Genomic DNA, 12,623 nt, shown 5'->3' with positions numbered 1-12,623 from the left:
TCCAAGCCCTGTCCAACCTGGCCTTGGACACTCCCAGGGATGGGGCAGCCACAGCTTCTCTGCCCAACCTGTGCCAGGGCCTGCCCACCCTCACAGGGAAGGATTTCTTCCCAATATCCCATCTAAACTTACTCTCTCCCAGGATATCGTAGCAAAAACATCTGGGTCCAGGTTAAGTCCATGGCAAACAATTCCTGTAGCTTATTCCAAACCACAGGTATAGAGGTAGGATATGGCAGCTGTTTCCAGAGGTCGGGGTGGAGGCTCAACCATTCCTGTCAAAGGTGGCCCAAATCCAACAGCTGCCTCCCCCTGACCATTGAAGGGAGCCCTGGCACCCCCACCCAATCCAGCAGGCTGAGGACCTCAAGGGCCCCTTGTGCCAGAGGGGGCTGTGACCCCCACCCTGTGGCCTGGAGGGGTCAGGGGCAGAGGAGACCCTCACCTTCTGCTCCAGGAGCAGCTGGTCACGGTCAGTGGCTCTGGAGGAGCTGGGCAGGGAATCCAGGTCAAGGTCCCAGTCTGCAGGGCTGCTCTGGGTGGGAAGGGGCTTTGTGTCAGAGAGCAGGGGGTGCAGTGGGGGCTCAGCCACAGCCCATGGACCTGCTCCCACAGCCCCAGAATGGGGGGGCCTCAGCCCAGGGTGAGGGTCCTCCAGCCCCAAGATGGTGCGAGGGTCCCCCAGTCCCTCATGACAGTCCCCAAGTGCCACATAATGGTCCCACAGCCCCAGGATGGTGGGAGAGTCTCCCAGTCCCACATGAGGGTCCCCCAGCCCCAGGATGGTGTGAGGACTCCCAGTCCCACATGAGGGTCTCCCAGCCCCAGGATGGTGTGAGGACTCCCAGTCCCACATGAGGGTCCCCCAGCCCCAGGATGGTGTGAGGACTCCCAGTCCCACATGAGGGTCCCACAGCCCCAGGATGGTGGGAGAGTCTCCCAGTCCCACATGAGGGTCCCCCAGCCCCAGGATGGTGTGAGGACTCCCAGTCCCACATGAGGGTCTCCCAGCCCCAGGATGGTGTGAGGACTCCCAGTCCCACATGAGGGTCCCCCAACCCCAGGATGGTGTGAGGACTCCCAGTCCCACATCAGGGTCCCCCAGCCCCAGGATGGTGTGAGGACTCCCAGTCCCACATCAGGGTCCCCCAGCCCCAGGATGGTGTGAGGACTCCCAGTCCCACATGAGGGTCCCCCAGCCCCAGGATGGTGTGAGGACTCCCAGTCCCACATGAGGGTCCCCCAGCCCCAGGATGGTGTGAGGACTCCCAGTGCCACACCAGGGCCTCTCAGACTGCCGGCTCTGGGGCGGTGGGAAGAAGGTCATGCGAGGCCGTGTCCAGCCCTGCTCCTCCATGACCCGCTGTCCTGGCCGTTGGTGGTTGGTGGTTGTCATGGTGACAGTGGCACCCACCAGACCAGCCCCACCATCAACGGCTGGCTGGAGGTGGTGACCCCCTCTATGCCAACATAGAGCACCTGTGTGTCCCTGTGATGGACAGCCCCAGCACCCTCCACCTGTTGGGCTGCAGGACAGGTGGGATCCACAGCGTGGGGACACACAGGAGGGAGCAAGTCCCCACTGGCTGGTTGGCCTGATGGTCCTTGTCCCCAGCAGGAATAGAATCACAGAGTCATGGAATGGTTTGAGTTGGAAGACACCTTAAAGCTCATCCCATCCCGCCACCTGCCATGGGCAGGGGCATCTTCCACCAGCCCAGGTTGCTCCAAGCCCTGTCCAACCTGGCCTTGGACACTCCCAGGGTTGGGGCAGCCACAGCTTCTCTGCCCAACCTGTGCCAGGGCCTGCCCACCCTCACAGGGAAGAATTTCTTCCCAATATCTAATCCAAACCTGCTTTCCTCCAGTTTGAAGCCAATCCCACTTGTCACTCTAGGCCCTTGAAATAGTCTCTCTCCATCTTTCAGGTACTGAAAGGCCACAATAAAGTCACTTTGAAGGCTTGTCTTTTCCAGGCTGAACAATCCCAGTTCTCCCAGTACTTCCACATAGGAGAGATGCTCCATCCCCCTGATCATCCTGGTGCCTCCTCTGGACTCTCTCCAGCAGCTCCAGGTCCTTCCTGTGCTGGCCCCCAGGGCTGGGGCAGCTCTGCAGGTGGGGTCTCACCTGAGTGGACAGAGGGGCACAGTCCCCCCCTGCCCTGCTGCCCACGCTGTGGGATGAGCACAGGACTTGGTTGGTTTTCTCCAGGGTCAAATCCTGCCATCCCATGACAGAGCCCCAAACAGCTCCTGGCACAGGGGCACAACCAGCATGACCTTCAGTGCCCTCCAGGTGCTCAGCACTCCAGCAGGATGGGACCCCACGTTCGTGGAAATGGAATAAGAGTAATGCTGCTGCTCCAAGCTGATGTGACCTCTTGGCAAGAAATCCAGGGAAAACCAGCAGCAGTTCTTCCAGATCCACACCAGAAAACTGAAAATAAACTCCTCGGAGGGCTTGGAGCATGAAGTCTGTGCTGCTGGAAGTGCAGGGCATTTGAGATACACCAGCAAGTAGTGAATTTTACTATAAATAAAACCAGCACAGTTTTCATATCTCATTTGTTCCAGGGCCCTGACAGTGACTCCGAGACCACCACGTGCTCAGGGAGTGTTGTTTTATTCCAGAACAAACTGTGCTGCTGAGGCAGGACAGCAACTTGCTGTGAGTCAGGAAACTTGGAGTGGCACCAACACTTGTTTTTCCTAACTGGGATAGAGCTTTGAGTTTTGAGACAGCAACCCAAAGACCCGTCATCTGCTGCGTTCCAGAGAGGGAAAGGAGAGCTCAGGCTCCAGCATCTCTAGCTGGGACAGACCAAAGATGTCCTGACCATTTCTCTTCCCTAACTTGATTGCCCAAATCCTATTTCAGGAGGTGCCTTGGCCTGCCTTGGGAGATCCATAGTTATTGCCCCCTGCCCATGGCAGGATGTTGGAACGAGATGATCACTAAGGGCCCTTCCAACCCAAACCATTCCATGATTCTATGATTTGGGTGTGCAGATCCTGAAGAACCCCATTCCCTGGTGGGTTGGGAAGCCAAGGTAAGAGCAGTCCAAGGAAGTGCACTGGCAGTGGCAATCCTTGCACGAGATCATCATGTCACTATAAACCAGAAGCCTCCTCTGGGCCCACTTTGGCATCGCTCACACCAAACCATCTGTTAGTTCTGGTTTCAGCTCGAGGGGGTCCCACTGCCCCAGCTGAGGTGAGAGGATGGAGCCAGGGGGGTTGGGCTCCACCTCCAGGGAACAAGAGCCAAGATGAGAGAAAACAGCCTCAAGTTGCACCAGAGGAAGTTTAGATTGAATATTAAGGGAAATTTGTCCCCAGAAAGGCTGGTCAGACATTGGAACAGGCTGCCCAGGGCAGAGGTGGATCCCTGTCCCTGGAGGGATTTAAAAGCTGAGTGGATGTGGCATTTGGGGACATGGGTTAGTGGTGGCCTTGGCAGTGCTGGGGGAACAGTTGAACTCAATGGTCTTGAGTGGTTTTCCAACCATAACAATTCCATGCTGCTGTGACTTTAAAAATGTCTTTAAGCTCCTGTGATTTCATCTTTTAAAAACTCAGCTACTGAGCCAACAGCCTGCTCAGTGCAGGGCAGGAGATGTAGAGAGTGAGCAGTGAAGCCACCAGTGAAGCCACCAAATGATTAAGGGCAACATCCAGAGGAGACTTTTTGGTGCTGGAGCAGAGAACGTGGGGCTGGAAGGGAGTCTGAGGGTTCATCCTGTCCATCTCCTGGCTTCCAGCTGGGCTTAGGCTGCTCCAACATCCTCTGATCTCTGTCCCTGGGCCGGGCTGTCCTGCCAGGACAGACACAACCTTCTTCTATCTGCTCTGAAAAAGGCTTTGCCACAATTTCATCTTCAGACCCACGACAGTCCCTGACACAGTTTGAGGACTGTGGTGTGGTAGGTTTACAAGCACAGCCCAGCATATCCAGAAGGATATAATTTCCTGGCTCAGGCTCCCCAGCTTAGCAAGTGTTTGCCCCTGCTGCCTCCCCCTGCAGATCCCAAATCCCTCCCTGCCAACGCAGTGAGCTCCCAACAGGCCTCAGGGCAGCAGTTAATCCCGGTCCTGAAACAGAGAGAATTTCCACCCTGTCCTCCCAGGCACACAGTAAATCCACCTGGATTTCCTCCCCCCTGCAGGGGACATGCTGCTCCTGCCCTGAGGGCGCACAGCACATCCCAGCACGTTCCATTCCTGCCTCCAAGGAAGGTTCAGCAGTGGTTCAGCAGCAGATCCAGGAGAAACTGTCCAGCCAGACCTCATCTCTACACTGAACCATTGGACACACTTCATGTTCTCCAGTCTCAGACTTCCACACCACCTGGAACTCCTTGCTGGAGAGGAGCCTGGAGCAAGGGCCTGGAGGAACAGGCAAAGGGGAATGGCTTCCCACTGCCAGAGGGCAGGGATATATGGGATATGGGGAAGGAATTGCTCCCTGTGAGGGTGGGCAGGTCCTGACACAGGTTGGGCAGAGAAGCTGTGGCTGCCCCATCCCTGGGAGTGTCCAAGGCCAGGCTGGTGGGAGGTGTCCCTGCCCATGGCAGGGGTGGGACTGGATGAACTTTAAGGTACCTTCCCACCCAAACCATCCTGAGATTCCGTGATTCCATGACTTCTTGCCAGCAGGTGTGCCCAAGCATACGGAGGTGCCACCCATCCCTGCTGCCACTGCTAAGAGCTGTCACCCCTCCTCAAGAGGGTCACCCCCATGCCCATGTGAGGACTGTGCCCCGGGCTGCTCCTGCCCCGTGCAGGGGCTGCTCCCCAGAAAGGTGTCCCATGTGCTCCCCTTCCATGGAGCCTCCAGGGCTGGGATGCCTTTCCCTCATCCAGCTTGGCCGGAGCAGCACCGGACTCAGCACATGGGCAGCTGCTGCCCGCGGGAAACCCAATCCTTCCCGGAGCATGGCCGGAGCACAGGGATGGCACCAGACTGAGATCACCACCTGAAATACCCAGAGAGAGGGTCACCTCACCCACCCAGCCCTCCTGCCACTGCCAGGCCCTCCACGGGCAGCACAACCCCATCCCAGCAGGAATGCTGCCCATGGCACCCCCTGCCCAGCCCAGCTCCCTGGAGCTGTTGGGCACCAGGAGCACCATGAGGTGCTGAATCCAAGGTGGAAAAGCAGCTGGAATCTGGGCGGACTCAGTCCCAGTGAATGAGTCCAGGGATTGGGATGGGCAGGCATTCCCTAGGGAAGAGCTCCTGAGCCAGCCATGGTGCAGGTGGCAGGTTTGCAAGTCTCAGTTCTCCTGGAAAACCAAATGGGCTTCCAACCCTCCCAGCTATGAAAAAGCCTCTGGAATGTGAGCCCAGAAAATAAACAGATTCCTGGCCAGTGCAGGGGCTCTTGACTGATAACTGGGGGCCCTTTGTGTCCTTTTTGGGATAGGCACCACTGCAGCCACACCTGGGGCACCTGCCAAAGGCGGCAGGGGCTGTGGCACTCCGGCACACCCCGGCACACCCTGGCACTGTGTGCTGGGAAGGTGCCATTCCCCAGGTGCTGCTGGAAGTGACCTCAAAACTCCTGCCCTGATAATGGAAAAAAATCGCTGTTTGAGAAGGAGGGCGGGAGCGAGCAGGGATTTTCCAAGCAGGGATTTTCCAGGAGGGGAGGGTTGTGCTTGTGTGGTGCTGTGAGTCACCCGGCTGGAGGGGCCGCACTGGCGACACACGGGGTGATTTTAGGGGCTGTCCTGAGCAAGGCTAGGAGTTGGATTCGAAGATCCTCGTGGGTCCCTTCCAACTTCAGGATATTCCGGAATTCCATGACTCAGGGGACACGGACGCTCCAGTGTCACGCTGCCCCAGGGCAGGGCGAAGCTCCCAGCAGGACCGGACACACGCGGTCAGTGACTGGTCGGTGACTCCTCTCCGTGCCACCACACCCCGCCCTGTGCGGGGTCCCAGTGCCAGCTCTGGGGCTACCAAACCACGGCTGTCCCTGCACTGGAGCACAGACATCGGACACGCCGCCCACGGGAGCTGGCACATCCCGAGGCAGTTCCATGCCCGCTTCCCATCCCTACACTGGGTGGTTCCTCCCTTCCCTCCCCCTCGGGCAGGAGATCATTGGGGGCCGAGGGTGGAGTACAACAAAAATAGAGCTTTATTTTGGGATAAGTGCAATCGGAGCTGGGTCCTTCGGCCCCGGCGCAGAGACACGAGCACGGCAATGGCCACCACGGCCCCCGGCGGTGCCAGGGCACTCACGCTGGGCTGTCCCTTTGCCATGGTGAGTGTGTGCTGTCACAGCCCGGCACCATTCCATGCCACAGCCCGGCACCATCCTGGAGCAATGGCAGGTGGTCTGGGCTGTCCCTGTCCCTCAGCTGGGCTCTTGCCATCACTGCCACGGATAACAGTCTGTGCCAGCCACAGCACGCTGGGAGGGATGGGGACTGGGTCGGAGCTGTGGGGGCTGGAAGGGCACAGCTGGGACAAAGGTGACACTGGCAGCACCACCGGCAGCCCCATGGGATTGTCACAACACGGTGGGGATGGGGACAGGAGAGGGGACACACACCCGCCCTGTCCTGGGCATCCTGTCCAGCCATAATGAGTGTACACACAGCCAGGGCAACTCCAGCCAGCAGAGCTCAGCAGTGACACACACACGAGAACACACAGGCACATGTGAACACACACATGTGAACACACACACGCACATGTGAACACACACAGAGTCCTGTGCTTCCCCAGACAGGACCGCAGCCGGATGCACCAAGTCGTTTATCCAGAGTCGTGTATCCACAGCCATGTCCCTGAGTATTCCCAGCCTGCGTGTGCACACGGGAACACACGTGTAGAGCCACTGTGCACCTGTCTGACCCCACACACACAGGGCTATGCACACCAGCACACTTGTCACACACACAGCTGTGCACAGACACTCATGTATGTACAGTCTGTACCAATGCACACATGCACAAGACCTGAGTGCACATGCAAAGCCTTCACACAACACACGTGTGCACATCAACACATGTGTGCACACAGAGCTGTGCACACCAGCACACACCTGTGCAGTGCCTTGTACATCAGTAATGTGTGCAGAGCTCGCCACACTGACACACATGCACAATGTCATACAGAGCAGCACACAGAGCTGTGTACACCGTCACACGTGTGCACACACAGCTGTGCAAACCAGGACATGTACACACAGATCTGTGTGTACCAGAAAACACACGTACACACAGAGCCATGCACACTGACACACATGTGTGCACAGCACTGTGCACCTCAGCACACGTGTGTGCAGAGCTGTGCAAACCAACCAATATGTACACAGAGCCGTGCACACTGACACACACCTGTGCACAGCATTGTGCACCTCATCTGTGTGCACACAGAACCACGCAAACCAAGACACATGTACACAAAGCCATGCACACTGACACACACGTGTGCAGAGCACTGTGCACCTCAGCACACGTGTGTGCAGAGCTGTGCAAACCAACCAATATGTACACAGAGCCATGCACACTGACACACACGTGTGCAGAGCACTGTGCACCTCAGCACATGTGTGTGCACACACAGCTGTGCAAACCAGGACATGTACACACAGATCTGTGTGTACTAGAAAACACATGTACACACAGAGCCATGCACACTGACACACACGTGTGCAGAGCACTGTGCACCTCAGCACACGTGTGTGCAGAGCTGTGCAAACCAACCAATATGTACACAGAGCCATGCACACTGACACACACGTGTGCAGAGCACTGTGCACCTCAGCACATGTGTGTGCACACACAGCTGTGCAAACCAGGACATGTACACACAGATCTGTGTGTACTAGAAAACACATGTACACACAGAGCCAAGCACACTGAACACACGTGTGCACAGCACTGTGCACCTCGTCTGTGTGCACACAGAACCACGCAAACCAAGACACATGTACACAAAGCCATGCACACTGATACACACGTGTGCACAGCACTGTGCACCTCAAGACATGTGTGCACAAAGAGCTGTGCAAACCAAGACACATGTACACACAGCCATGCACACTGGCACACGTGTGCACACAGAGCTACACCCATTGGCACACCCATGGGCACAGCGCTGTCCCCGCAGCACACGTGTGCACACAGAACAGTGCAGAGTGGGACACACTTGCTACCACATCCCTCAGTGCACGTGTACACAGAGAGACCCATGGCCGTGGTACTGTGTACCTCAGCACACACGTACACACAGAGCTGTGCACACCAGCACAGCCATGTGCAGTGTCACACTCACTGGCACACACATGTGCACAGCATTGCATACATGAGCACACACATGTGCATAGTCACACTCACTGGCACACACGTGCACACCAGCAAACACAAGCGCTCCCAGAGCTGTGCAAACTGTCACAGGTATGTGCACACAGCTGTGCACACCAGCAGACACATGTGCACAGAGCCACACACACTGGCACACCCACGTGCACAGTCACATCCATGCACACAGCACTGTGCACCTCGGCACACCTGTGGGCACACAGAGCCAGGCACACTGGCACACATACATGTGCAGTGGCACACACACGTGCAGTGGCACACATACATATGCAGTGGCACACACACATGTGCACTGGCACACACACATGTGTAGTGGCACACACACATGTGCACTGGCACACACACGTGCAGTGGCACACACACATGTGCACTGGCACACACACATGCACTGGCACACACACACGTACAGTGGCACACATACATATGCACTGGCACACACACACGTGTAGTGGCACACACACACGTGCAGTGGCACACGTGCTGGCACACCCACGTGCACAGTCACATCCATGCACACAGCACTGTGCATCTTGGCACACCTGTGGGCACACAGAGCCAGGCACACTGGCACACATGCATGTGCAGTGGCACACACACATGCTGGCACACCCACGTGCAGTGGCACACGTGCTGGCACACCCACGTGCACAGCACCACAGCCCTGAGCTCACACAGGTGCACGCTGAGCCGAGCTCTGCGGCCCCCCTGCCCTCACACAGAGTCACCCCCGCCCCAGCCCCCTCAGGTCCCTACTGGTGGCGCGGGGGCCGCCGCGGTGCCCGCAGGGGCCAGCACGCAGCCAGGAGCCGGGGCTGGTGGTACAGCACCATCCCGGCCAGCGTCAGCGCCACGCCGGCGTAGCCCAGCGCGCCCAGCCGCGTGCCGAACAGCAGGCGCGACAGCAGCAGGTTGCCCATCACGGTGAGGCTGCCCAGCAGATGCAGCGTGAGGGCCGAGGTGAGGGACAGCAGGCAGGACGTGGCCAGGTTGTAGAGGACGGAGCCGAGGCAGCTGAGCAGGACGCAGCCCCAGAGCGCGGCGTCGGGGCGCAGCACCCCCTGCCACGAGGGGCCCAGCTCCAGCGCCACGGCCGCGCCAAACAGCAGCACGAAGCTGGGCAGGGATGTCAGGCCGAGCAGGGACAGCGCGTCCAGATGGTCCTCCTGCAGCAGCACACCTGGGGACACGGGGGACAGTCAGAGGGACACACTGGGGACACATCCAGCATCCCCAGGGGCACCCACCTACAGCAGCACCCACCCAGCAGGGACACACAGCACCTACAGGGGTACCCACCTAGTAGGGACACCCAGCAGGGACACCCAGCACCTACAGTGGTACCCACCCAGCAGGGACACTCAGCACCTACAGGGCTACCCACCTACAGCAGCACCCACCCAGCACCTACAGGGGTACCCACCCAGCAGGGACACACAGCACCTACAGGGGTACCCACCCAGGAGGGACACCCAGCAGGGACACACAGCACCTACAGGGGTACCCACCCAGCAGGGACACTCAGCATCCCCAGGGGCACCCCCAAATGGCAACATCCACCAACATGGGTCCCTGCAAACTGCCCAAGTGTTTACAAAATTCCAAATGTCCCTGGGAAAGGAGGAATGGAGGGGACAGTCCCCTCCATGGGCTGGGGGTGTCCTGCTTTAGGGGGTGTACCCACTTTGGGGGTTCTGTTTGGAACTGCCTTGGTTCAGGAGATGCCCCAGTTCAGAACTCCCTCCTTTTTGGGATTCCCTGGTTTGGGGGGTACCCTGGTGGTTCACACGGGGTCTGGGTTCAGGGGTGCCCTGGCTTGGGGGTCAGGGTGCCACAGGGCAGGGCTGGACAGGGCAGCTCCTCAGCCTGGTTTGGAGCATTTGTCCCCACATCCCTCCCTCTGGGTCATCTGGGGACAGCATGGACAGCATGGACAGCAGGCACAACAGGGCTGGCTGCCACACACAGACAAGCACAGGGGGTACGTGCTGTGTCCCAGGGGAACACAACAGCCCCCAGCCTCCACAGGGCCACTGTCCATGTCCCACCGGGGGTGACAAGGGGACAGGGCAGCAGGACAATGTGCACTGGTGTCCCCTGGGGGGCCACAGCACATCGGTACAGCCGTGGGAACCTCGGGGAGGGCACAGGGCCCCACACCAGAGCCTGTCCTTGCAGTGCCCCGAGTCACGGGCTCCAGAGGAAACGCTCCCCTCCCAGCCAAAAACATCCTGGCCAGCTCCTCGCTGCCCCTTGCCAAGGACACCATGGCCTGGGTGGCACCGTGGCCACCGGAGTTCCCAGGAATGGGGGACACACAGGGGTCCAGAGCCCACAGTGCCGGCAGGGAGCCTGTGGGGATGGGGCGGGCTGGGTGTCCCTGTGCCAGACCAGGGCACTGCCACCCCCACAGCCCGAAGTCGTGGGACAATGTCACCAGGAGCCAGCAGTGCCCAGACACTACAGGGACACCAGTGGTGTCATCACTGACAAACTGAGATCACATCACCTCAGGGCCAGGAGCACGACACAGCCCCAAGGTGGGCAAGGGTGGCACTGGAGAAGCACTGGGGTGACACCAGGGACAGAGTGGGCAAGGGTTGCTGCTGGGGTGACAGTAGGGTGGCACCAAGGCCAGGAAGGACAGCAGGTGGCAGTGGGACTGGGATGGCATGGGACTGACACTGGGGGCCAGAGTGCCACCAGAGCTGGGGTGACAATGGAGTGGCACTGAAGCCGGGGTGGACAGGGAGTGTCACCAGCACCAGTGACAGGGTGGGCAAGGGGTGGCACTGGGATAGTACCAGGGAAAGGGTGAGGATGGGGTGGCGCTGGAGCTGGGGTGATACCAGGGTGACATCTAGTACAGGGTGGTGAGGAAGTGGCACTGAGACTGGGGTGACGCCAGAGCCAGGGTGGGCAGTGGGTGGCAGCAGTGCCAGGGCAAGCAGGGAGTGTCCCCAGCACCACGGTGACAGTGGGGTGACACTAATGACAGAGGGGCAAGCGGTGGCACTGGGATAGCAGCAGGGACAGGGTGGGCAGCAGGTGGCACTGGGGCTGGGGTGCCACCAGAGCCAGGGTGGGCAGTGCGAGAGGGCAGGGAGCGTCCCCAGCGCCGGAGGGGGCCGCGCATGCAGGACGGCGACAGGGCCAGGCGTCACTTACTCTGCTGGATGGACTTGAGTGCGCGGAGCACGGTGGCGGCCAGCAGGAAGCCGCAGCCGGGCTGGGACAAGCGGAGCCCGCCGGCGATGCTGCAGGCGGCGCCGGCACACACCGGGCCCATCGCCCAGCACTGCAGCGGGCGCGGCCGCCGCCCCCCGAGCGCGCCCAGCGCCATCGTCACCAGCGGCGTGGTGGTGGCCACGGCCTGCGCCACGTCCAGCTGCGCGTAGCTCAGGCCCAGGTTGCCCAGGGCGACGCTGCTGCAGAAGGTGAGGCTGAGCAGGTAGATGCGGGCGCGGGGCCGCGGGGCGGGCGGGGCCGGCGCCCGGGCCCAGCGCAGCGGGTACCCCACGGCCACCCCCGACAGCATGTGCAGCGCCGACAGCAGCAGCGGGTAGCGGAACCCGTGAGCCGCGAAGATCCACTTGTTGAGGCCGGCCATGGTGGTGCCGGTGCCCAGCCAGGCCAGCACGCTGAGGGTGAGCGGCAGCGCCGGTCGCCCGCGGCCCGGCTCGGCCTTCCCGGGCGGCGCGGGGCCCACGGCGGGGCCCATGGCCGGGCCCATCGCGGCCGCATCGCCCCGCCGCGCCCCAGGGCACATGGGCACCTCCGCCTCCCCCGCCCCGCCGCTCCGCCCCGTCCTCCCGCGGCCCCGGGCGGCGCTGCCGGCGGTACGGCCCTGGCGCTGGCGAGGCGGCCCCGCGCTCCCTCCGGCGGCGCTGCCGGCGCAGCTCAGCCCCGCGGGGCCCGTGCCATGGCCCGGGCGGCGGCGGCGACACCGAACCGGCGAAGAGTGTGGCGATCTCGGAGCGGAGGGCGGGACGCTCCTCCCCGGCAGGGCCCGGCGCGTCACGGCCGGGCGGGGCTCGGGGCACGGCCCTCGGCGAGCCCTCACCCCGCGGGCCAGCGAGAACATCGCGGCACAGCGACCTCCGCAGCCCCGCCGCCCTCACGGCCCCGGCGCCATCGCTGCCCCCGCCCGGCTCCGGCTCCGGCTCCGGCATCGCCCGGGCACCGCCACTGGGATCGGCCCCCGAACCCGCTACCGGCACCGGCATCGCCACAGGCCCCGAGGCCAAGCCCCCGCCCCAGCTCCGCGGCCGCCTTGCCGTGATT

At 60.9% G+C, this 12,623-nt stretch overlaps 1 protein-coding gene across 2 annotated transcripts; it reads right to left on the bottom strand.

Annotated features, from left to right (window-relative positions):
* Window positions 1-6,125: 6,125 nt before the first annotated feature.
* On the bottom strand, window positions 6,126-12,616 carry SLC35E4 (solute carrier family 35 member E4). Of its 2 annotated transcripts, XR_011699270.1 has the most exons (3): window positions 11,508-12,616; window positions 7,910-9,519; window positions 6,126-7,780 (listed from the first exon to the last, which is right to left on the bottom strand). XR_011699270.1 is itself a non-coding variant. In XM_071572103.1 (2 exons), the coding sequence occupies exons 1-2, from the start codon at window positions 12,421-12,423 to the stop codon at window positions 9,092-9,094; spliced, it is 1,344 nt and encodes a 447-aa protein (XP_071428204.1). In that variant the 5' UTR covers window positions 12,424-12,593; the 3' UTR covers window positions 6,126-9,091. The 2 variants fall into 2 exon arrangements, 1 of the variants encoding a protein (XP_071428204.1); XM_071572103.1 differs by having other exon boundaries at window positions 6,126-9,519; window positions 11,508-12,593.
* Between the last annotated feature and the right edge of the window lie 7 nt (window positions 12,617-12,623).

Source organism: Pithys albifrons, chromosome 17 (genome assembly GCF_047495875.1).
Source record: "Pithys albifrons albifrons isolate INPA30051 chromosome 17, PitAlb_v1, whole genome shotgun sequence".
Classification (NCBI taxonomy): Eukaryota; Metazoa; Chordata; class Aves; order Passeriformes; family Thamnophilidae; genus Pithys; species Pithys albifrons.
Note: the sequence above shows the minus strand (reverse complement) of the source record. Positions and strands in the feature narration are given on the sequence as shown.

Bases quoted from the DNA above. Each gene is read 5' to 3' on its own strand.
- SLC35E4 (XM_071572103.1), bottom strand. From the start codon at position 12,423: ATGTTCTCGCTGGCCCGCGGGGTGAGGGCTCGCCGAGGGCCGTGCCCC. The intron at 9,520-11,507 runs GTAAGTGACGCC...CCGTGTCCCCAG, and splicing joins ACTCAAGTCCATCCAGCAGA to GTGTGCTGCTGCAGGAGGAC.